Raw genomic sequence first — 27,164 nt, 5'->3', positions numbered from 1 at the left:
CTATCAGGTTTGCCCTCCAGCACAGTTGCTGGCGATAAATCGGTACGTCTGGATACGAGTGACCTGTTCACAGGCTGCAGGAACCCCCGGACCCAGACATCACAACTTGGCATGCAAATTTGAACGCCCGCCCAGTTGGCCAGACATATCGAGCGGCCACTTGGCAAATGTGCATAGTTTACCGCAGAGGTTCCCAAACGCGGCCCTCAAGGCACCACAATAGTTCAGGTTTTATTGATATCCATGGTTGAGCACAGATGGTTAAATCAAAATAAAAGGACCAATCTAAGAACATCTACTAGATTTTATAGACAATCCAGGCAGCTGATGATCATGATATTTATAGGTTTGGTCATCGCTCAACTGCAGTCACTGGGCTACATGCACAACCAAATCTGTCCATTTTGGCAACGACTACTTATTTCAGCGTTTCAATGACAGGACAGCATCGTACTCATTGTGTCATTAGACCTAAAAGGCCCCTGATGTATCCAAGCCAGAGGATGGTATATAAATGCTCGACCACTGTGTCATGCTTACCATAGTTTCATTCTTCTCGTCCATAGATACTCGAGCAGAGTTCGGAATTCCTTCGCCCAGCAAGAACCCAAGCCTTGTCATCAGCTCTTGAGCAGCAGGAGAACAGCCTATGTTTTTATCCAGAGCTGCTTCTAGATGGAGATCATAAAACAGAAGACATCAACTTGGGAGACCTACTTGACTGGCTGACTGAAGGCTTTCATTATGTGCTTAGCAGTTTACTCAGAACAGAAATAAACCAGCAATGAAATTAGCGTTATAGGCACAGCATGAGGCAGGGAATGTGTACGTTGTGTCCGAACGGCTGAGTCTATGATAATATGCCACAAGGATTTTAGTGTAAACTGATATTAGATAATGTGTGTCCATGTGTACAGCGCCAACAAACTTTTAGTAACAGCAGACAAATCCTGGGCAGTGCAAATTGTCAATGTCGGAGCTAAGTAGAGAGATTTACCCTCCAAGGAACCCAAAGGGTTAAAAAAAAAAAAAAAACACCCCTGGAGTTTTGTCTTTATATGTTACAGCAGACTTGTTAGAGGACAGCAAGACGTCCGATGCTCCTTCAGGAACTGGGGCAGCCTCATTGTCAGTCTTGTCCCGTCCTGCTCCCATATACCCATTCATTAGTTGTAGTCCAATTACGTCCGCCTTCCTGTCAGATCTGGAGATGCTGGCGTGAACTCCGGCTTACTTGGGCAAATTAATTAACCCTCAAAACTGGAACTTCAAAAGCAGTGGCAGTGAAAGCGAGACAGCCCGGGATGTCATTTCATTTTCCATGTGCCCAGGCTGAGGTAGACTGACAAGTTAGCTGCAGTTTCCATTAAACAAGTGTCACCCAGAAGGAGGACAGTATAAAAGTTATTAAGCAGTCGAGCCAGTTGCCTGAAATATTCCGAGCCGGGGAGTTACCGGGGGTTAAGACTTTAGCTAATATTAGGTTTGGACTCATAACACTAGCAGCTGGTCGGCTGGAAAGAAGGAAGATGAAAGGCTATCTGATGTAAACATATATCTCAAGTACCAATTGAAGGTTAACAAGTAACCATATACAAAATAATAGATGTTACATATACAAAAACTGTGAGAGTATCCGGTATCACACACACACACACATGCACTTATTCACTCGACAAGTGCCTGTACTAGCTGTGACAGCTATAAGCCTATGGAGAGCTCTTGGGTAGCCCAAGAATCTAAATTTGCAAAACTACAAGTCCCAGCATTACCTGTAAACCAGCAGCTGTCAGGGCATGGCTCTGCAAGAGCTACAGAGTCATAGGTTTGAGCACAGATCTGCGACTTCGGTTAATTATACAGTAGGTTATCTTGTATATGTTGAAGTTCCAAAATGTTAATTACCATACACTGTTAACCCTTCCCTAAGCAGATCTGCACAGAAAAAAAACAATTGCATTAACCTTCCCAGAAATGAGGGCATAGGCAAGTCACCATATCTCACACTGGCACTAATGAATTTAACTTGTAAAACATGAATATATATTATATATATTATATATATTAATATATATATATATATATATATATATATATATATAAAATCGGTATGATTTACCGCCGGACCCATGCCCAGCGGTTGGAATTCCGACAGCGGCATCCCGGCAGAGGAGGAAATCCTGATCGTCCCCAGGTAAGTATATACCAACCTATTTCTACCCCATAACCCTCCCTTCGGGGTGCCTAACCCTAACTTTCCCCCCCAGTGCCTGACCCTAATCCCCCCTCTAAGTGCCTTAACCTAACCCCCCCCCTTCCCCGCCGCCAAAACCTAAGTCCCTCGGGGGAGTGCCTAACCCTAAGCATAACCCTTCCCCACCGCGCAGCTATCCGCGCTCGGCGTCCCTTCGATCCGGCTCCCGACGTATGTCTAGTGACAGGCGTCAGCATATTGACGCCTGTCTCTAGACCCTTGCCGGGATATGACAGTCGGGAATTATAAATAATCAATTTTAACTAATTTACTAATTTTCTCCTAAAAAATGACTGCCGCGAAATGAAACCGAACTGAAATATCTAAAAAATATGAATGTTAAGAAATAAGTAAAATTTCATTTTGTGCAAACTCAACTTTGGTCACTGCCATGAATTTGTGTTTAACCCCTGTTGCACCCAGATCTTCCCACAGCCATCACAATTGTGCACTGCAGTGTTGGCACCGGCCTCAGGGGGAGAGAGAAGCCTGTGTAAACCCCTCCCTATACCCATAGCCAGCAGCTTATAGGAAACATAAAATGTACTTATACTTCAGCTGCCAAGATTAAAGTTGTTAGGCATTTCCTGGGCAATATTTTTCAGCCCCATGGCTCTGCCCAATCTCAACCATGAACCCGTGCCATGTCTACTTAATCCTTTTGCAGACTTGTTCTGGTTTGCACTACCAATCAGAACTTTAAGTGTTAACTTTCCTAATTAACCCTTCTGAAGTGCTGGAAAATTTGCAGCAACAGCTGGTTGAGGGAATCATTTTCCCAGTGCAGACCAACTTCAAGTGGCTGATTTCATTAACGTGACCGTGACAAACTGGGTTATAGCAACAGGGTAACACAATCCCGAGCTCCACCACTGCTCTGACAAGAAAATCAAGTTTTTCTCACACATTACAATACATGGGTGTACAGGTTGAGGTGTTGTCGGAGCCAAATAAAACATGGACAGAGTCTTCAGAACAATACGTAATCTCTCAGTGAGTAACCTGCCACCCTGCCACACACTTTCACTGCCGAAACACTTCAATAATTAAAGAAATATGTGCTAGCCCAGGAAACATTAGCGAGGCAGTGAGATAGAACACAGCTTGCTGTTTGAAGTTGTCTGCAGGCGTTTCCCTGGGGTTTAGTCTTCCCTAAGCAGTTTCTGTTTAACACTGTGACAGGACGAGCGAGACACCATAAATGAGAGAAACTGTGGTAACTCACCATTCTGGTTCAAGTCCGGCAACTCTGAGACTTTTCTCAATGGCATTACAGCTGCATCTCCTGGAACTCGCGGACTTTCAACATACTTCGGCTTCCTCATTGGCCCTGCAATGAATAAGGTTTGGGCATGTCTTATTCTTCCCAGATGGGATGTGAGAGCTTCATGACGCTCTGCCTGAGTTCTCACAGCGAGATTAAGCCCAGGGAAAGAGGAGAAGAGAAAAAAAAAAAAGCTGCTTTCTGCAGAGAGGGAAATGCTGCACTTCCACTGACAGCCAAATGCTGTCTACAGGCTGCATCAAGAGAGTCATTTCTGGTATGTAAACGTGCCCAGGAAAATGACAAGCAATTAGCCTGCCAAGAGAGATCCTGAACAGCTTCCAAAAAAAGATGCATGCCATGGCCGTACCACTTAGCAGCACTAGCTTTTCATTATTAATCAGACTGTGATTGTTCTTTCAGATCAGAGGTAGCAATCTGGGGTCCCCAGTGGTTGTCACACTACAACCCTCAGTCTGCTCATGCCGGGTGTCAGTTCCACAATCTGCTGGGGAGCCGCAGGCTACTTCACTTGTTTTATATTATAAGGAGACAAGCTGCAACACAGTGCCTTATGATAAAAGTCCAAATGTGCAGTAACCCATAGCAACCAATCAGCTGCTTAGTGTATAGTATAGGGCTTATTTAACAATGAAAATAAATATCAACTTGGTACCCAATGAATACACACACACACATATATATATATATATATATATATATACATACACACACACACGTGTACATACATATGTATACACACACAGTATATTACACATCTCACACATGCACATATATACAAATACAAGGATCACAATAATATGACCAGTTTTTGCAAAAGCAAATTACGATTTTCAAAAAGTGTCAATGAACAAAATATACTTCTCATTATTTTACACCAGCTCAAAAGAAATGTTACATTATTGCATCTGTCCCATATTCATTGAGAACAGCACAATAATTGCCTTGTGTTATAAAAGTCATGTAATAAACATGTCTCACTCTGGATCACTGTACAGAAAACAGTTTCTCCTTCGAGTGCTGCTGTGTCTTATGGGATCCTAATTGCGGCTTCATTTAACTATGTGCAAGGGCAGGAATGTGGAACAATCACTGGAAGCAATTAAATTAAACACAGGATTTCTTCTTGGTGTTGAGCTTGTTAAAGAAGACAAGTCACACTGCCACCTACTGGTCTTTCACAAAAACTGGATTTTTATTTATTTATCTATTTTTTTTTTTTTTTAAAGTATCCAGCACAATCTCCAGATTCGTCAAAATTTCATGACTGCATGTGTAAAAAACTTAATTGTGGCCATTATTGCCAAGCCTATATCTGGCAGAAAAACAGCATATATGTATGAACAAAATAAATGCCATTCCATCTTCATAAACTGCATGTATACTGTAAATAATTATATGTAGAGAATCACACATTAAAAACTTGGCAGAGTTACACAGAGTCTCTTCCTCCTTAGATAAGTTCCCGCATTCATGACTGTACCTCCTGATATGAGAGGAGACTGCTCAAGGCGGATCCTCCTATAACTTTGATTCCACCATGATTGATTTCTGTTTGCAGTCCTGTTTGTGGATCCTGAGGTACACCTACTGCTCAGGGACTGGTCGCACCAGATTTCTAAACCTCACCTGTTATGTGGGTTTGATTGTTTCTGTCTGCAAGGTTAAATCTAATAACAATTCTACATTGTCTATGTCTTTATCATCATAGTGTATGTCATTTTAATTGTCTTCCCATAGAATGGATTGGTATTGTATAATTCATGTTCTAATTGTGCTGAGTGGTTATTTTAGATGAGTTCTCAATGTGGTACTCATTCTTAGCTCTCTGTTTATGTGCTTCCATTAAAATTGTTGGGGGAAAAAACCACCTTCAATGGACGTGACAGAAGATCTATGGAACAAGAGTTTGATCAGGGAGAGTATTTCCTACACACCGGGTTCTTTTGGGGGATCTCAATAGTACTTTAAAACAGGAAAAAAATGGAGGCTTCACTGCATAAAGAGGAAGGTCGTACTGAAACATTTTTTCACATTTGGGAGGGATTTATAGATTCCTTGTCAGAAGACATTAGGACTCAATTGCATAGGTGCTTTCACTCCACTCAGTGGTATGAAACTAGATTACTGCTAGAAGATGCCCCAATTAATTTGCCAAAGTCCGTTTCCACGGTCCAATCTGATGGAGCTGCCGGGCCACGCCTGTTCATTTTGACATCATTTATCCATCTTGTTTTAAATTTGAAATGCATAAATTGCTGGTTTTCGCTTCAAATGCCATGTATTTATTTTTTTATTATTATTATATATTTTATAATTCTGCCGATTTGCCAAATATTGTATTTCTCAACTGTACTATATTGGCTATTGTACGATCTGTGTATTATTCTTACTTGCTCCTTTCTGAATAAAAGTAAAAAAAAAAATAAACAAATTTAAAACACAGGAAAAGCGCCAGGCTTGTAGTGTACTGTAGAGCAAGGAGGAAGATGGAGAACGTACACAGAACTGTCAGGGCAGGATTTTAACTTTAAGGTTCTGTAACTTAAATATATATATTTTTATAAATAAATGTACTCTACGGCCCTCTTCACCTAACCCTCCTACTACATACATATAGTAAGTTTGGAGCACATTTACCACAAATAGCTCTCACATTCCTAGCAGCAAAAGAGAAGTATCATCTGCCACCCACAAGAAAAAAACTCTATATACAGAGCTGTACTGTGAGATAAGGAACCCCTATTTGGTATATGAAACGGGTGTCCTGAATAAAGATGCTTCACACTATTAAAAGTTTCCTATTTAAAAACAAATATTTTATTGAAATCGGTCTGTCTCCATATACTCTACAAGGACAGTGTGTGTGTGTGTGCGCGTGTATATATCTATCTCTCTTATTCTGTCCCTGGCATTGTCTGGTGAAATGGGCATGAATTAGGGATTATAAATCCCAATGCATATGCAGCTATATAGATACCCCACCACTCATAATTGGTACTGGGGAAAATGGGTAGTTGGTAAAGATAAGAGAGACCAAGAACATGAGCATAAACCATTTCTACGCTGCCCCCTCATCAGTGCTGCCACAGGCACCCGTCTACTTTGCCCATATGGTAAATGCAGCCTTTACCGTAAGACCTTTTTCTTTTTCCAATTCTGAAATGCCAACCCTGCCACACAATTCTGCGACATGCCCATCTGCCTCTCTCCGGATTGTGTATGAGAGTGAAACGCCATGTAACTACCCCACAATTATTTGCAGTTGCTCAGCTCGAGTAACCAGCACCTGGCCCTGGTTGTTACACATACCAGAAATTACTGGAGAGGTGGCAGAGTCTCACAGCTTAACGCTTTTGTGTAACTTAAATAGTTTACTTCTCACCCCCATCAGACTTCATGGGGGGGTAAGATTACACTTTGCACAACTTGTAGGACATAATGCTGCTGGAGTTGTTAAAATGTTGCAAATCCTGAGAACATGAGAACTTAGATATATAGAACCTTTGCAGCTTTTATATATCTATCCATTCACCAGCAAAATAAAATGTTCAAGTGGCTGAAAGAAGGCACCAGCCGAAACCCCCACAACAGCTGCTCCCTACTGTAAGCTAGCCAACTGCACACGATGTAGGGTACACAGGCTTGTTGTGACAAAGTAGCTTTATACTGAAACGATATGTAAAAACAAAAGATGATTGATGGAGCTTTCTTTGTTGGGTAAAAGAATGTTCCTTTTTTTTCCACCACAGTCGTCACACTGGCGCATTTCACTACACGTTTTAAGTTCAGCATTTCATTGCTCCATACTAAATTCATCGATTTTTCTGGTGGAGATTCAATTAAGCACAAAGTTCCGACATTATGTGTGGCTGCACGCATTGCTGGTTTTTATGTATATAAACTGGTGACTTAAATTTGCGCTAGAATTTTTGTTAATTTTTTATGTAGGAAGACCTTGCTCGTTTTTTTTTATCTCGCCTCTATGAGATGCAAGCAAAAGTTAACATGGTTTATAGATAATTTACCACCCTAAATTACTGAACCATCTGAATGTTGTGGCTAATTAGAGAAGGTAGTCACACAAGTGCTTTAAACCTAACCAGGTCTAACTTGCGGATTTCCCTAGCGGGCCGGCGCCCCCAGAAGTCTCTCTCGCCCCTCTTCACAAGTCCCTCCACAACTTCGGCCACAAAGTCACAGACACAGTTTCAGCTGGGGCTGTGAGAACAACCCTGGGATAATGGCAGCAGGCATTTTCCATTGGGATCCCGCTCAATGCGCTTTTTAATCAAAGAGCATGATATTTCGGCAGAACCTCTTACACGGACAATTTTAAGCACGCATCATAAAACCATGAGACGTAAAAGCACCAAGCTTGATCGGTTAAAATTAAAAGAGCTCAATTCTTATTTTTAACTATCTCCAGGGTGGAAAAACACTAGTGTGAAGAGAATAGATCTATAAAAACAAGAGTCACCACCAGCCAGGCATCCTCTGTCTGTGCAACTACACGGGAACTATAATGCTGCGAGGACCACCAGCAGAATTGTACTTGGAGACAGGATATCAAGCTGACAACTGGAAGTGTGATTATTGACAGTGTAAGATTTGGAAGTTCAAAAACCAGTGAAAAAAACTTTAAAGTGTCTGCAAACTAAAACATAACATTATGTAACAGCTACTACTAACATCAACAAGTGCCATAGACTGTATTAGCAAAAAAGTGTTTAAAAAAAACACCTCCCTAAAGCATGTGTTAGTCTTAGTGCGTTTTTACCTATTTACCCAGCACGTATACATGAATGAATCCCAAAATAATGAGCTAGGTCACATTACATTTAGAATTTGGTTGTACCTTGAGAGCAGAGATTTCCATCTAAAATGGCTTAGAGCAGGGGTGCTCAACATGCGGCCCTCCAGCTGTTGTGGAACTACACATCCCAGCATGCCCTGACAGTTTTAGAATGTCCTACTAGCAAAACTGTGGCAGGGCATGGTGGAATGTCTAGTTCCACAGCAGCTGGAGAGAAGCGTGTGGAATACCTGTCATAGATCTTCCATTCTTATTAGTTCCTGAAATGTTTACACGGTTATAATTTAAATGGGTGTGGCGTAATATGTCGATTGTCAATATGTCATCATTCATTAGGTCGATGTGACAATGTTGACACAGTCATTGAATCTACATGGACCATGACGACAGAGCCTTTTTGCAGTCACTCTATCCTTAACGCTAACCCACATGTACATGTCGAGATTTCCACATTGTTGACATTTCATTTGTGGGCATAACAGTCAGGTGTCGTTTAAGTGACTGCACACTGTTTAGATCGATCGGGGGGGGGGGGGGGGGGCGTTAGGTTAGAGAGAGAGAGAGAGACCAAGTGGATAGAGATATAGGGGTCTATTTACTAACTATTTACGTCCCAACCAATCAGCTTCTAACGGTCATTTTTCAAACACAGCCTGTGATATAACAGTTAGGAGCTGATTGGTTGGGACTTTCTCTGTTAACTTTATCTCCATTCAAGGCTTAGTAAATAGACCCCAAAATAACAACCAATCAGCTCCTAACTGTCATTTTACAGGCTGTGTTTGCATAATGACAGGAGCTGATTGGTTGGTACTTTCTCCACGGCTTCCTACATATACCCCACCATGCAAAACATTTGATATTTAGATCAAAGATTTCAGGTCAGAAAATTGTGACATTGTAAAATTACTAGATGACCCAGCCCAAGATCACAGTGTTCCTTTAAAGGTATAAGTCAGCAAACGTAGTAAGGAGAGACCAATGAATAAAAAAGTCATTTGCAGCCCACAGCAAAACAAGGGTCTAGTGCTGTGTTCTGGATTATGATTGTGTCGGGTTGCTGATCCCCTCAGATTGGCAGACACAACACATTAATTTGTTAAATGAAAGCCTTCTGACACATTAGCTTAATTGATTAAATCTTCTAAGTCACATTGTGTAGATTAAAGTGGACAAAGTTCATAATGTCCCTGTGAGTATGTAACATGGTATTTCTGTGGAGCACACAGGAGTGAAAGCCAAATGGCCTTGAGCTGTTCAATATCCAGATTATGGTCTTTGGTCAGTAAATACAAAACAGTACCAAACAATTTCAGTGACAACATGACGGCACTACCACAAGGTCAAAGAACATTGTAAAATAACGATGATAAAGTCATTTTCTCATGTAGCAAAACACTTTTTTTGCGAAGTTATAAAATGTAAATTTTTAATTAATGGGTTTAGTTCAGTTTTGACGCACAGACTATATGTACCTTGTAGCAATGCCAGGGGATCATTCTCCAGACCCACTAGCTGATGTAACTTGTTTTGCGAGTTAGAAGTGGAATTCAGACAGTTATTCCCCTCTCTAGCACAGTGGTTCCCTCAACAGTCCTGTAGCCCCCTCGCTGCCACCACACAGCAGTCTACTGTTTACGTATAACCATCAGTGACCACAAGTGATTGAATAAAATATGGCCCTAGAATAAAGCTGCATACACACGTAAAGATTTTCTGTACAACCATCCAACTAGTTGATTGGTTGGAATGAAAATCTGGTAAGGTATGGGAGTAACTGGTGATCAGCAATTTGCTCCTAAATGCCAGAAAACAGATGAAAATAGTCGTCAGACAAGTTTGTTAAATGTTTGATCTAAACAATTTGTTCAAACAAGTGTTTTTGTCCATTTTCCGGAGTTTGGGTGCAAATTGCTGATTGTCATTTTCTGTCATACATTACCAGATTTTCATTCCAACCAATCAACTAGTTGGAAGGTTGGACAGAAAATCTTTACGTGTGTACCCAGCTTTAGTCATATTGTACTCAAAAATTTTTAAAAATCTTTTGGAACACAAATAAAAGTTCAGTTTACTATAAATTCAGTCACCAAGGGATATTTTGATCCCCCTTTCACATACTGTATAAGCACTTCAAGATAAATTGAGGTCTAACCTAAAAGAGTAGGATCAGTGTTGTTTTCAGGATTGTTTCAAAACAAACCCTAAGCCCAACTCATATATAACAAATACACACTAGAGATGTGCGCGGAGCCCTGTGTTTTGGTTCTAAGGGCGGGATGCACTAACCTCAGAAATGCGGTCAAACCCCCGAAAATGCCATTTTACTGCATTTCTTATATGCATCAAGCCCCAAAATGTGATATATTCTGTAGCTTGGATGCGCTGGGCAACGCCATTTTCAGATGGCGTTGCCCAATAGAAGCCTATGGGCATCTATTTGCAAAGCTCCCCCAAACAGCTATTTTGGATCGGTTTACATTAGGGATGGGGAAACTCAGGCCCAGAGACCCACTGAATCATTTGGTCTGGCCCCGGAGCTTTTTTCTGCTTGCCTCATCTGGCTAGAATGGCACCCTGCATCCAGAATCTATGCAGCAGTGCCGACTAGAGCGTCCTTAGGACGCTTCAGACGGTCACATGCTCCGGGCATTGCTGTAATCACCGGCGGGGCCCTGTGTGATGTCACACGGAGGGGACGTGGCCTGCACCGGGCCCACAAATAATGTTATATATATCAAAGTGGCCCCCGGCCAAAAAAAAAAAAGGTTCCCCACCCCTGGTTTACATGTAATCCAAAACCAGAGTTCGGTTTTTACATCAGAGTTCCGAACGGACTGCAGAACTGAACTAGGACCCCAAAGTGATTCTGAACTAGGGCTGAGAAGCCCTAAGTTCGGGTGTGTTCAAATTTCAGGAAAATCGAACCGCACATCTCTAGTACACACACATATACAAATACATAATTGCTTATTACATTGTCTAACTGAATGGCAATGGCCACGTTTCCTTTTATACTACTAGAATGCTAAGTGTCTCATCCTTAATTGGCATATGTGAGCCACTGGCATTAGACAGTAAAGCAGGAGTGGAGGAAGCAAGGGGAGGAGAATATAAAAGCTACCTCATATATATATATATATATATATATATATATATATATATATATATATATATATATATATATATATATATATATATATATAGTTGGCTTCTTACTGAATTAGGTTATCATCAGTACTACTACTACTACTCATAATATTACTTCAAACCAGGGGTCAACAACCCACCAGGCATGTTAGTCTCGGCACGCAGAACAGTTTTACATTTCGGTCTCAATATTTTAAAATTAAAAAGGAACAATTTGTTTATTTAATTACACACAGCAAACATTACCAATAAGCCTAAGCCACTAAACCGACAGATTTACATATATTACAGAGATCTATACATTTAGTTGAGCTTCACCAGTATTATACTATATATATATATATATATATATATATATATATATATATACACACACACACACACACATATATATATATATACATATATACATACATACATACATACACACACACACACATATATATATACATACACACACAAATCTGTCTATCTTTGAGCCAGGACCCATACTCATGCTTAAAATTTGTGTGCTAGCTTGAGCTAAATGTGGCGGAGCAAAGACCATATATCCAAGAGTCAGTGTAGGGATTGGCCAGATGGGAAGTGAAGTGGTTGGTCAGCTTGACAAATTATTGCAATATTTTTGAACGAACATTCCTGTATTGAAAGGAATTACAGTTTGAAAAGTGAGTGCCACGTTTCTATGGTATATTTTATGCAGATGGTGTGGTCACATACCAACGACACCCCAGATGGTTGAGTGCTGTGGAGATTATTATATATATATATATATATATATATATACACATATATATATATGTGTATATATATATATATATATATATATACACACACACACACATATATATATATATAACTAGATTCTTTGCCTTCATAGAGGTAACGATAGGCTGACGACCCATGCTTTAGACCAGGGGTGGGCAATAAGCGGCTCCCCAGCTGTTGTACAGCTATACATCCAAGCAATGCCCTGACACAGTTTTTCCATTTAATTAAGCTAAAACTGTTGCAGGGTAAGCTGGGACGTGTAGTTCAACAGCAGCTGAAGGGCCGCTTTTTGCCCACCCCTACTTCAGACGGTGACATTTCTTATAATAGTTACATTACTTAAATAAAAAAAATAAAAAAAAGACATGTAAAGTAAAAAGAATGAGAGCCCTGGTCAACAGAGCTGATCTACTGAACATTACATGACATTGTAGAGCAGAGATAAGATCATATAACTGTAATCTCACTTGAAGTAACAGTCTAGAAACATCTTAAGTTTGGTAAATAAAGTAAAAAAACTGTAAAAGTAATTTCTTCAAGAACCCTGTAAAATAAGGAGGTACAAAGTAATGCCATGATTTGTTCAAATGCATTACATAGAATGCATTGACATACAAGTTTATTTTGCCTTGAGATAATCTTTGCAGCATGTCTGATCGTATTCTTCCACAAGATGGCGCTCCAAGAATTCTTGATTCTTACAGAACTGTTTAATGCAAACTACCACCAGTTATGTTGAATAAATACAATTACAAAAAAATATATATATTTGCGGCTGTTTGTTCTAGAACATATCCCAAAGGGTTTTAAAACTGACAAACTAAAATAAATGCTTCCTGTTATTAACTGAAAGAACCAAAATATTCACAACTCGTTAAATTTAGCACAAACTTTCCACGTAACCTCTAGCCATGGTTAATCATTCACCTCAATAAATTTAGATCCACCTGTATGGCTTCATAATATCTTTGTGAATGGACAAATGTTGTCATCTAAATATGCCTGTCAACAGCTGAGACAAAGTAAAATGTTGGGTCACTTAACAAGAAAAATAGCAATCTGTTTTTATCCATCTGCAGCACTCTTCAAAGGACAAAGTGTGCTAATCTTACCTCTAGGTAGTCACTTTACAGCACGAGACCTCTGTATGACATTACGGACGGCTTTTTAACACGGCTTGTGCTGGGGATTCTGCCTGGTTGTGGCTGACACAGCAGGACAAGTAATTCTCCCTCCAGCTGAGCAAATCTGACCAAACACACAGAATGAAGCTAAGGGCAAACAATGCTGACAGCAGCTCCCTGGCACAAACACTGTACCTGGTTCAGAGGTTGAGTTAATCACATCAAAGGCTCCAGCGTCTGCCTGTGCTGTAGACTGTGCTCACAGGTAGTACACTAAACCCAGGGGTAGGGGTTCAAACGCCTGATCCTTAGGCAGTAACAGAGGGCAAGGAGCCGTCAGTTACTTGTCTGCAGACCACATTTGTTGTTATATGTTTAACACTACACGGATTAGTATATAGAAATAAAACATTCTCTGTTAAGCGCTATGTAATAATGTGCTGTATAATTAACTGGTATTAAATAAATAATCACCACAATAATACTAATAACCCCAAATAAAAGTTCCATAAACTTGTGCAAAGCTTTATAACAATTACTACAATTATTTTCATTGAAACCAGCAAGAATAATATAGTTAGCAATGCAAAAGTTGCTTACACACAGTATGAGTCAGTTTGACTTATCCGTACCATATTGCATGAAATTATAAAGTACAAACTCTACCCTGCCATGCTCCACCATGATAGTATAAAACCTGTACATGGGGGATGTGTTTCTAGTTCGTGGGTTTCTCCTCATGTAAGCTTACGTTCTAAGGAGGAGGGTACATAGGGATTAAAGGATAACGGAATAGACGTGACAAGATAAGCGAGGAGGTCTAATGAGGAGGGTATATAGGGATTATGGATTACGGAATAGAGGTGACAGGACAGGATAAGTGAGAAGGTCTAATGAGGAGAGTACATTGTAACAGAGGATAATGGAATAGAAGTGACAGGGCAGGATAAGGGAGAAGGGCTATTGAGCAGGGTACGTGGGGAGGGAGTGTAACAGAATAGTGGTGACAGGTCATGGTAAGTAAGGGCTAATGAGAAGGGTACATAGTGAATGAGGATTACGGAATAGAGGTGACAGGTCATGGTATGTAAGGGCTAATGAGAAGGGTACATGGTGAATGAGGATTACGGAATAGAGGTGACCGGTCATGGTAAGTAAGGACTAATGAGGAGGGTACATGGTGAATGAGGATAATGGAATAGAGGTGACAGGTCATGGTAAGTAAGGACTAATGAGGAGGGTACATGGTGAATGAAGATAACAATAGAGGTGACGGGTCATGGTAAGGGCTAATGAGGAGGGTACATGGTAACAGAGGATAACAGAATAGAGGTGACAGGTCATGGTAAGTAAGGGCTAATGAGGAGGGTACATGGTGAATGAGGATAACAGAATAGAGGTGACAGGTCATGGTAAGTAAGGGCTAATGAGGAGGGTACATGGTGAATGAGGATAACAGAATAGAGGTGACAGGTCATGGTAAGTAAGGGCTAATGAGGAGGGTACATGGTGAATGAGGATAACAGAATAGAGGTGACAGGTCATGGTAAGTAAGGGCTAATGAGGAGGGTACATGGTGAATGAGGATAACAGAATAGAGGTGACAGGTCATGGTAAGTAAGGGCTAATGCGGAGGGTACATGGTGAATGAGGATAACAGAATAGAGGTGACAGGTCATGGTAAGTAAGGGCTAATGAGGAGAGTACATGGTGAATGAGGATAACAGAATAGAGGTGACAGGTCATGGTAAGTAAGGGCTAATGAGGAGGGTACATGGTGAATGAGGATAACAGAATAGAGGTGACAGGTCATGGTAAGTAAGGGCTAATGAGGAGGGTACATGGTGAATGAGGATAACAGAATAGAGGTGACAGGTCATGGTAAGTAAGGGCTAATGAGGAGGTACATGGTGAATGAGCATAATGGAATAGAGGTGGCAGGGCAGGATAAGTGAGAAGGGCTATTGAGCAGGGTACGTGGGGATGGAGTGTAACAGAATAGAGGTGACAGGTCATGGTAAGTAAGGGCTAATGAGGAGGGTACATGGTGAATGAGCATAATGGAATAGAGGTGGCAGGGCAGGATAAGTGAGAAGGGCTATTGAGCAGGGTACGTGGGGATGGAGTGTAACAGAATAGAGGTGACAGGTCAAGATCTAATGAGGAAGGTACATGGGAGCACCCAGATGACACAAGCACAGACACTGGGAAAATACGCGTGTGTCATGCAGACTGTGCCCTTACCAAAAAAGAAATACTGTGTTGCCAATAATAAGTGGCATTTAAGTAAACTGGTGCAACTGAAAAAGGTGCTGCTGACTTAAGCAACCAAACAAAATGTTAATTTAATTTGTAAAATACACAAAAAATGCTAGTTCTAATCATAATAGTTGTTATAGGCAGTATCATGCCGTTTTCATTAGTACATGTGTGAGCTGTTTGGTGCTTACCAATAGTCCATTTATCAGTGAAAACGCATCTTTTATGTTTGTTTATCAAACATTGTAAGTACTATTCTTCCTTTTAATTATTTAAAAAAAAAAAAAAAAAAAAAGATAACATAAGAGCCCAATAATCAGTGGGTACAGAAATGCAGTGCATCAAATATAGACGATAAACGTTGCCAAGATTCATCAGAAAACAAGACCGAACCATAACAGGCATTTTATACAATTAAATAGGTAGCGAATGAAAGCAAGCACATACAGTAACTAACATTGCCCAGGCCCGAGGAAAGAGGGAGGTGCACATAAGTAGAGGTGACCTCGGGGACTGCGGTGCATAATATGAGGTCATGAAACCCTATTTCATCATTATTGGATCAGTCAAATTTGTTTACATTCTGCTTCAAGCGTGCGTTTCACTTGGATCATTTCTGCAGTCACTTACTTCAAAAGTTGCTTTAATTAGGTCACTTTGAAGCCCCGTTGATGTATGGTAATATTGAGTGTCACTTGCTGTTTGGCTTTCAGCAGCCCAATGAGTTGTGGAATATAAGTTCAGCATAGCAGGAATGTGTGCATTACCCCAGCAAGGGCATCCATGCAAATAATAGCGGGCTGATCACAGGCATGGCCTTAGGTCACGGAGGGGATGTAGCAGGACTCGTACAGCAACCAGAAGAGCTGTCAGTAATAGAATGTGTTTCCACACAGACATATGCTGAGCACAATAGGAATATCCTCATACCTCAACTTCTGTCATCGCACACATTGGTGACCTTCATTTGACCAACGCCACATCTAGGGATCCATACAATAAACTGCAGTAAGTAAGTAAAGGGGTCACAGGTTCCCAGTAAAATTCAGGTTGCAATCTATTGGTTTACTTCAGAAAATGGCTGCCTTCATGGTGGGCAAGAGGCACTTTAAGGGTGCAGAGATAGACACATATACACTATTTTTAAATAATGGTGTCTATGAAAGGGGACACTTCAAAAGCTGGAGTGAGCAACCTTTGGCCTCTTCCAGAGGCTTCATGTAGCACGTAGCTTACGATAACTGTAGTGACTATCACTGCTGCTCATCGTGATTACTTAGATCACAGCAAATCTGCAGTAGCAGTCCAATTTCTCCGCAGATCACTGAAGGGACAATATGACCTGTTGTTATACAGTCAGGTGCATAAATATTGGAACATTGACAGAATTTTCATATTTTGGCCTCTATTCACCACCACAATGGCTTTGAAATTAAACAAACAAGATGTGTTTTATCTGCAGACTTTCAGATTTAATTTGAGGGCAATTACATCCAAATCAGTTGAGCGGTGTAGGAATTACAACGGTTTCTATATGTGCCTCCCACTTTTTAAGGGGCCAAAAGTAATGGGACTATCAACTCAAAAGCTATTTCATGGACAGGTGTGGGCTATTCCCTCGTTATTTCATTATCAATTAAGCAGGTAAAAGGTCTGGAGTTGATTCTAGGTGTGACATTTGCATTTGGAATCAGTTGCTGTCGACTCTCAATATGAGATTAAAAGAGCTGTCACTATCAGTGAAGCAAGCCATCATTAGGCTGAAAAATCAAAACAAACCCATCAGAGAGATAGCAAAAACATTACGTGTGGCCAAATCAACTGTTTGGAACATTCTTAAAAAGAAACAATGCACCGGAGAGCTCAGCAACACCAAAAGACCCGTAAGACCACGGAAAACAACTGTGGTGGATGACAGAATAATTATTTCCCTTGTGAAGAAAAACCCCTTCACAACAGTTGGCCAAATCAAGAACACTCTCCAGGAGGTAGCTGTATATGTGTCAAAGTCAACAATCAAGAGAAGACTTCACAAGAGTGAATATAGAGGGTTCACCACAAGATGTAAACCATTGGTGAGCCACAAAAACAGGAAGACCAGATTAGAGTTTGCCAAACAACATCTAAAAAAGCCATTACAGTTCTTGAACAACATCCTATGGACAGATTAGACAAAGATCAACTTGTACCACAGTGATGGGAAGAGAAGAGTATGGAGAAAGAAAGGAACTGCTCATGATCCAAAACATACCACCTCATCAGTGAAGCATGGTGGCGGTAGTGCCATGGCGTGGGCATGTATGGCTGCCAATGGAACTGGTTCCCTTGTATTTATTGATGATGTGACTGCTGATTAAAAGCAGCAGAATGAATTCTGAAGTGTTTCGGGCAATATTATATGCTCATATTCAGTCAAATGCTTCAGAACTCATTGGACAGCGCTTCACAGTGCAGATGGACAATGACCCGAAGCATACTGCAAAAGCAACCAAAGAGTTTTTTAAGGCTAAAAAGTGGAATGTTATGCAATGGCCAAGTCAATCCCCTGACCTGAATCCGATTGAGCATGCATTTCACTTGATGAAGGCAAAACTGAAGGGAAAATGCCCCAAGAACAAGCAGGAACTGAAGACATTTGCAGTAGAGGCCTGGCAGAGCATCACCAGGGATGAAACCAGGGGTCTGGTGATGTCTATGCGTTCCAGACTTCAGGCTGTAATTGCCTGCAAAGGATTTGCAACAAAGTTTTAAAAAGTGAAAGTTAGATTTAGGATTGTTTAGTTTGTCCCATTACTTTTGGCCCCTTAAAAAGTGGGAGGCACATATAGAAACCGTTGTAATTCCTACACCGCTCAACTGATTTGGATGTAATTACCCTCAAATTAAATCTGAAAGACTGCAGTTAAAGCACATCCTGTTTGTTTCATTTCAAAACCATTGTGGTGGTGAATAGAGGCCAAAATATGAAAATTCTGTCAATGTCCCAATAATTATGCACCTGACTAACTAGTTTTACATTTTAATTGAAATATATTAGATCTCTCCAGCAAAACACGTAACTACACATAGAAAACCTTTGTTCTCTGCTTATGTGCATCTACTCATATAAGCGGCTTTTCAATACTGCCTTGTTGCACAGAGACAATTAATGGATAACTGCATTTTCTTTTTTTTGTGGGGGGGGGGGGGTTGTGGAGTGATGGAATGATAAAATACCCACAAAAGGTACCATTAACTGCAGAAGCCCTCTTCGAAATTCCCCATTATCTGCATGGCAGTGGTCCCTGAAAAAATTTGGTAAGCTCAAAGAAGGGCTCAGAAACGCCACAAGTAGAAACCTATGCTCACAGAGCACCATGAAATAATGGAACATGATGCTTGCTCCGTGGTTTGTGAGGAAACAACTGGACAAAGCTGACTGGCTGTGAGGATCTACTATGAGGTCCCATGTTCTGTTAACTAGTAAAGAATGCTTAGTTTAATCTGAGAGAGTAGAGCAATGCGAGCAAGTTTCTTAAATCAGGAAAATCATTAACTGAGAACCTTGAGCAGAGTGCTGCCCACAGTCTGACTGTATACAGTACAGCAGGCAATATTAGATCATTACTGTTACACAATACAAGATTAATGGAATGCTGCGGTAGAACTTAGACAATGCCAAATTGAAAATGAAGTAAATCTATCTGCCTGTCAGATCCATCCAGCTATGCATGATGGGAAAACAGACATTTACATCCAAAACAAACACACTAACGTCATGTTCCACTCTGCCAGCCCTTCCTCCAATGTCGTACTAATACAGGCGCAGGTTAAAGTCCACACAGCAGAACAATAAAGAATGAGATAGTTACCAGAGTCCTTTCCTGGCTTACTCTACTCGCAAAAGCATTCATAAGAAGGTCTTATGGGCAAATGTGTGTTACATACCAAGGGAGGATACAGTATTACTACATTCACCTTATTCAGTGACACAGGGCCACATACATTTATAGGGGATGCAGTCATAATCCCGGCTGTCTGAATGCCAACGCCGGAATACCGAAACCAGTCAGAATCCCGCCGGCGGCATCCCGACGGTAAGAAGTGGGGTTAGCGTTAGGCACAAGTGGGAGGGTTAGGCCATACATGCCTACTCACCCAGAAGTCGCGGGAGGCTCCCGATTTTTCGGGTAACCCTCCGCACCCCTGGTAGAGTAGGCATTTCTCCCGCATTCTGCGCACTTCCTAGTGAGGTGGGAAGAATGGGGAGAATTTCCGTGGCGATCACGGGTCCCTGTGTAGGGAACGGGGCGTAATGACGCAATCCTTTCCAGAATTGCATCATTTAGCCCTGCCCCCTATGTAAAGTTGTGACAATTACAGTGGAGGGGTGGAGCTTAATGATGCAAATCATCAGACCCCACACCCGTTGCAACCCACCTGCTTCTGCTTTCTGGGCTTCTCCCAGGGAGGAGAAAAATAAAGTAGACAAGTATGGGTTAGGTTTAGGCTGCGGTTGTGGGTTAGGGGCAGTGGCGGGCTGGGCCGGGGGGCAGGGTGCCATGTGCGCCCCGGGCCGCAGCGTCATGCGGGCCGCGGGCCGGTGCAGTCTGTGTCACTGTGACACAGACTGCACCGCGTGTGTAGCGCTGACCGGACGGAGTCCGGTCAGCGCTACACAGCACAAACACACAGGCGCCGGCAGCTGTGTGTTTGCTGTAATCAGCAGCCGCTGAGAGTCTGTCAGACTCTCAGTGGCTGCTGCTGCTCCCACTCCGGGAGCCATCTTCCGGCTCCCGCAGTGGGTAATGGGAGAGCCGTCGTCATGACGACGTCTCTCCCATAATGCAAAGCGGCCAGAGGAGCCGGTGGAAGCGTCGAGACCAGGAGCGGGAGTTTCAGGTAAGTGTTTTTTTTATATAAAGTCTCTCTCTACTGGGCGGGGGCTACTATGGGGGCACTACCAGGGGGGGGATTTCTATGGTGGCACTACCAGGGGGGGGGATTACTACTGGGGGCACTACCAGGGCGGGGGGATTACTACTGGGGGCACTACAAGGGGGGGGGACTACTACTACTGGGGGAACTACAAAGGGGGACTACTACTACTGGGGGCACTACCAGGGGGGGGATTACTATGGGGGCACTACAAGGGGGGGGGGGACTACTACTACTGGGGGGGGACTACTACTACTGGGGGGACTACAAAGGGGGACTACTACTACTGGGGGCACTACCAGGGGGGGGATTACTATGGGGGCACTACCAGGTGGGGGATTTCTATGGTGGCATTACCAGGGGGGGGATTACTACTCGGGGCACTACCAGGGGGGTGGATTACTACTGGGGGCACTACAAGGTGGGGACTACTACTACTGGGGGAACTACAATTGGGGACTACTACTACTGGGGGCACTACAAGGGGGGGCTACTACTGGGGGCACTACAAGGGGAGGGGATTACTACTAGGGGCACTGCATAGGGGGGAGGGGACTACTACTAGGGGCACTACATAGGGGGAGGGGACTACCACTGGGGGCACTGCGAGGGACAACTGCTGGGGGCTCTATATAAAGGGCAATACTGGGGTTACTGCATAGGGGGGAGACTACAACTGGGGCCACTATTTAAGGGACATTGCATAAGGGTTACCACTATTGGGGGCACTGCATGGGGGGGTGGACTGCTACTGGGGGCACTGCATAGGGGGTACCACTATTGGGGGCACTATATAAGGGGCTTACTACTGGGGGCACTGAACAGGGGGGACCACTACTGGGGGCACAAGGGGCACTGCATAGGGGGGATCACTACTGGAGGCCTGCATAAGGGTGTTCTCTCCTGTGGCACACGGGGGCACTGCATATGGGCACTACGACAGGGGGCTGCCCCTAATCTTTATTTTTACCTTACATTAATCCCATATGGACCCGCCTCCTCCATGAAACACTTGAGGGGGGGCGACGCCGTAGCACGCACATTCTTCGGGCACCCTGGCTACACGCTACTCCTCTGCCAGGGCCACCTGCATGCATTTGCCCCCCAGGCTAAAAGTTGCCAGCCAGCCCCTGGTTAGGGGTAGGGATAGGGTTAGGATACTTACAGACAGGTGTCGGTATCCTAAACCTGTCGGGATGTCGGCATGTGGATTCTGATTGCGGGATCCTGAGCGCCGGCATCCCATAACCAACCCATTTATAATGTACAAAATGTTTGAAAGCATGGCAAAATGTATAACGCCACCCATGGGCAGCTTGTCACTATTCCCTTACACCAGTGGCGCAGCAGTAACCTGGCTGTGAGCCCAATACACTGCAGTAATCTACTGCCTTAGGTTTGATTCCCGACTACGTAGGCTCTAGCACAGCATGTTTAGTCAGGGACACTGCATGATTAATCACTGGCCAGCATTCATGATAACGCAGAAATAGAACATATGTAACTTGTATTAAAACAAGATTGTTTGAGGTTTCTAAACATGCTACAGTGCCCTGGCTCAGATTTAAACCTGGAATCACAAACTTTTTGCTAAGTCACTGCCTCCTGTTGGTAGTGTCAGTGTATGGGGACCAGAACCTATTAACTTGAGGCTGCTGTTTTCATAACCTATTGTAGTGGTAGCGCAGATGTGCAGCTGAATGACACTGGGTGGAATTAAGGTTATGTAAATAGCCCTACTCGATAACAGTCATTACACTGGGCCAGAGTGTATAAGGTGTTATGTGTGTTGTACAGTTGTTTCCTCCTGTGGCGGTTAAACCACACGTGGTACAGCTTAACCAGGTCCCAGGTTTATTGAACCAGAAAGAATAAAGTACAGTAGCATAAGACACAGGGATATAACAGGTGTGCAAATAGTAGTGCGGCCTAGAGCATTAGTGTATTGTTGGGCTTTGTAGTGCGCCAGACGTCAGAGTGGTAATAACACCGGTGGATAGTAGCACTGTGCCACTCTAATTTAGCAGTGGTGATATAGTGTACTTGCTGTACTCTGTGGGCTCTGCAGGGCTGGTATATCTGCAGGCGTCTCATAGGTGAGTGCATTCACTGAAACCGCCAGGGAGGAAATGCATGAACAAGACGCAAATGCACAGTAGTGCATGCCAGAGGTCAGGTCACTTGCTGAGCTCCTACAAGGCCCTAACATCCTCCGACTCAGTTATCTGGTTGCACTGAGAATGGAGGCAGTGCAGGAACGCTCCTCATCCTATACCTCCAACATTGCAGGATTACATTTCTGTCATTGATAGCATTGCCTTAGTTACCAATTTGTACAGAAGCGATATTTACATAGTAACAAAGAATTACATTGCAGTAATTTTTTAAATTATCACTTATTTTCTACACATTGTATAACTAGGTCCTTAACCCAAAGAGTAATCTCATGATGCACTGAGCGGATGTATTGCATCAGATTTCCTACTACTGGCGTTCAAATGAAGATGGTTTGTAAAACTAAAAAGGTCAACTCAAAGAACCACATAATGTCATATGATTAGGACACCCTTATTTTTTTTAATTTTTCCCCAATATGCTGTGTATTTGGTCCCAATTTACAAATTGCATAACTGCAAAATAAAAATTAGATTGCACATAAGTTACCATATTTTCTATCCTCATAATTGTTCCTTTTAACATTTAGGTAATGTCTGGTTGTGTACATATAGTTGAAACTAGCGGCAAAGCAGAGATTTTTGACACCCGCAAACACATACGTACATACTACATACATACATACATACAGGAGACATGATGCAGAAAGAGAACACTGTACTCTCGCAAATTTTATCATAAAAGCAGAAAATATGAATGTATTATAAGATAAAATCAATTTAACATAAGATAAAACCAAAGATTCAAGAAGGTGGTCAGGAGCAATTATTTTGACATCTACCTGTAAACGGTCATTATAAATACTGAACTGAAGGTTCTGTCACAGTTTCTCAATCATTCCACAATCTTCTCTCTACTGCAGTAATTTTCAACCGGAGTGCCGCGGCCCTAAGTGTGCCGCGAGAGAGTCGCCACCCGGAGATGCTCCCCCCAGCTTAACTATCGCCGCCCGGAGATGCCCCCCCCGCAGCTTAACTATCGCCGCCTGGAGATGCCCCCCCCCCGCTGCTTAACTTTATGCCCGGGCAGCGCTGAGCTATTCCGGGTGGCTCAGCCGCTGCCCGGGTCGTACCAATGGAGACGCGGCGGCGTGATATCATAGGTCACGCACGCCACGTCGCTGTCCCGCCTGCACAGTACTGCTCACTGCTGATGAGCAGTAGAGGCAGTAAATGTGACAGGCTGCTGCAAGCCTGCACCAACCGCTGCTGAAGGACTGAAGGTGTCAGATCTAGTAAAAGGGCATCGAGGGACAGCGAGCTCCAGGTAGGGGGGGCAATGTTTATTATTTGCTGTCTGTGGGGGCCAATGTAATTGTGTTTTTTTTATGTGGGGGCAATGTATATTATTTTCTGTCTGAGGGGGATAGTGTGATTTTTTTTTTAATCATTTGTGGGCCAGTGTGTTTTACTTTGCTGTATGGGGGACCAGTGTATTATTTTGCCTTCTGTTGGGGCCAGTGTGATTGTTTTTTTTAATAGGGGCCAATGTGCTTAATTTTGTTTCTGGGGAGGCCAATGAATGTGTTTTTCCCCCGTGGGGACCAATTTGAGTGTTTTTCTCCATGGGGACAGATGGTGTGCCTTGGCAAGTTTAAAATCTTGTTCGGTGTGCCGCGAGTTCAAAAAGGTTGAAAATCACTGCTCTACTGCTTCTGGCTGTCACCTGCACTAGGACACCATTTTACAGACTGATGAGGTTTCTGTACTCCTGGGCTCTCCTTAGGTGATGGGCTTATAATAATAGGCTGTAGCACGATAGCACTACAAATGAGCTGGGGAAGACAGAAGTCCGTAACGCCTTCACAGGATGTGTGTAACTAGCTACAGTGGTAACAGTCAGGGCTGGAATCTCCAGATAGGGTCGTTATCAGTGCGGATAATAAATTCAAACAGCTTAAGGCCGAGATGTACTAAGGTTGCGGTGTGCTTACTGCCAGTCACTGCAACCTTACTAAACGCATATGTACTAACATATACGATTAGTATCGCAAAAGAAAGCTCTTGCAATAAGAGCTGCCCTTTGCGAAGCAGCCGATGCCGGGTGAGGGGGTCTAAGTGGGAACCCGCCCCCTCCAAGCCCCGGGAACTTCTTGCTGGTGACCTGTGCAGGAAGTCCCGGGCTCCTCCTCCTTCTCTCTGCACCTGGAACATTAGGAGGAGGAGGAGGCGGAGGACCCAGGAGGAGCACGGGCCGGCGACCATTTAAAGTCAGTTGAGTGGGGCCATTGCTGGGCGACGAAGCGTCTAGTGCGGGGTGCGGTAAGAAGCCCATAGGCTTCTATAGGGTAACGCCAGGTTTTTCTGGCGTTACCCTCTGCACCGATAAAAGGGCGGCAGGGGCTTAGTACATATGTAAATGCTGTAAAAAACCCGAAAACTGGGTTTTTAACCGCATTTTTCCTTTAGTACATCCCAGCGTAAGTCTTTGAACGGGACAGGAAACCACACAATAATAATTTACAGTGGATAAACATTTAAGAAATACATATAGTAGACTTCCGTTTAGGGATATTCCTGGTTTCTAATGATTAAAACACGTTTCAATATATTTGGTAAATTTTCAGTAGAAAGATTGAAGCCCTTTCACTTAAGCCTCCCACCCCTCTTCTTAATGGTCCAGAATCTGCACTCCACTGCTATGCTCACATCTCCCTCTTTGGGAGAAATTCACCTACATGCGATGGGTACGATGTACCATTCTGGAGTGGCACGTCAATACCAGCGTTTTCCTCACACCCCATAAAGGTGCGTAGGAAAACTAGTCCTGCTGCGGCAACTGTAAGGGACATATATGTACACAGCAGAAGATTGCAGCGATGTTCGGCGGCACACATCACCTGTAACTGAATCTGACCATGCGTGTCTACTTCCAATATCTCAAGCAGAGCTCTTCTTCTGCTCATGTCAGCAGTGTAAATGTTGACACTAATGTCCACATTGTTGATATGTCAGCAATGTATTTTTCGTGGGATTCAATCGGTAACCATAATGCAAATCTCTACATTATGACAATGACGACATTTCACATGTAGACATTCTGTCAATGACGACATTGATGATATTGATGTCGACATTGTCACGGTTTCCCCCCAAAGTCCATATCTGGAGTTGTGTCCCCATTTAGACATAGATTCATAATTTCTGGGGGCTGTAAAAAACATGGAAACACCAAGACGCATTTATCATTCCCTCCCCCACCCCTCCAAAGACTTCAGCAAATAATCTTTAAAGCTGGCCTGATCGCAGCAATGAGTCTTTTTAGAAAACATTGGAAGAGTCCCACTCCCTCCATTGCTTTCTGCCCTAAAACAACAAATCTGTCAGGTTGAGGTTATGGAGGAGCTTATAATACCTGCACAACTGGGGCGATCCAGGTTTGGGATCCCTGGCACGGTCTTGAGTGGACCTCTACCACTCATTCCCATTTCCTAGTAATCAGGTCAGACCCATGCATGATGTGATTGGGAAAAAAAAGCCCCTGCATCCTATTGTCAGGAACCCTTTCTATACCATAATTCCTGTTACCCCACAACCTGTATCACATTTTTTTAAATAAATGAGGACAAGCCTGCAGAGTGCCGCATATTTGTTGTTCCCTGTGTTTGGATGTTTTTTTTACACCCCAGGAGGGCACCGCAGCAGTATTACAGTTGCAGCATACAGGAGTGCTGGCTTTTTGCTTTTCGAAAACTCATATATAAACTAACCAAAATAAAAAATAAACTAAAAAAAGAAACCAGTCACATTATAAAAGATGTACGTATAGTATACCTGGAGATTTCTTGTGTCGTTGTTGCATGGCGTATGACTGTCGAGGCAGCAGCGGTGACGACGGCAAGGATACAGAAACTCCCTTTGTGAAGCCCATTTTGTACAGATCATCCTGGATGCATGGATTGCTCTTTGGATAACCCACATTGTGACCAGTGAATAAAATATTGTGTGTATTTTCTTCAGCTAGAAAAAAAAAAAAAAATGTATATAATAAAAATCAAAGACATCACATCCAACTAGCATGATTTTATTTAATTAAATTCAATAAACACTACAATAAAATTAATAAATGTATTCCCTGGTATTATCTTGTACATCTAGAGGTCTGCAATGCTATAATGGAGCTGTCACTCACAGGTAGCGAATCAATCATCTGTCTCCGTGTCATCGTCCTCATTGTGGTAATGTGAACAAAACAATTTTGAATGGAAAATTCTTCGCCTGCTAGGTCTGCATTCTGTGACAACGTCATTACAGCACCACCCCCGGGCAGGGGAGCTGCCCTAACAATTCATAGGTTAAGAAAATGAAAGTCCTATTGTCAGTGGAGGAGACTCACAGTGTTGTTACATAAATGTTAATATAAGTGTCGGACACAAGTCACTCATCCACAGGCTGCTCGGCTCTTATCAGCTTG

The 27,164-nt window shown here is 42.7% G+C and overlaps 1 protein-coding gene across 3 annotated transcripts in view; it reads right to left on the bottom strand.

The window, feature by feature from the left end:
• TANC1 (tetratricopeptide repeat, ankyrin repeat and coiled-coil containing 1) overlaps positions 1–27,164 on the bottom strand; it is a 233,035-nt gene that overhangs the window by 93,136 nt on the left and 112,735 nt on the right. For all 3 annotated transcript variants that reach the window (XM_088474775.1, XM_088474776.1, XM_088474777.1), the window contains exons 3-5: positions 26,525–26,710; positions 3,480–3,584; positions 541–671 (exon numbers count right to left, since the gene is read on the bottom strand). In XM_088474775.1, the coding sequence (XP_088330901.1) occupies positions 541–671; positions 3,480–3,584; positions 26,525–26,710 (422 nt within the window). The remainder of the gene's footprint in view (positions 1–540; positions 672–3,479; positions 3,585–26,524; positions 26,711–27,164) is intronic.

The sequence above is a fragment of the Taudactylus pleione genome, unplaced genomic scaffold (assembly GCF_031769625.1).
Source record: "Taudactylus pleione unplaced genomic scaffold, aTauple2 ptg000156l, whole genome shotgun sequence".
NCBI classification, from domain to species: Eukaryota; Metazoa; Chordata; class Amphibia; order Anura; family Myobatrachidae; genus Taudactylus; species Taudactylus pleione.
Note: the sequence above shows the minus strand (reverse complement) of the source record. Positions and strands in the feature narration are given on the sequence as shown.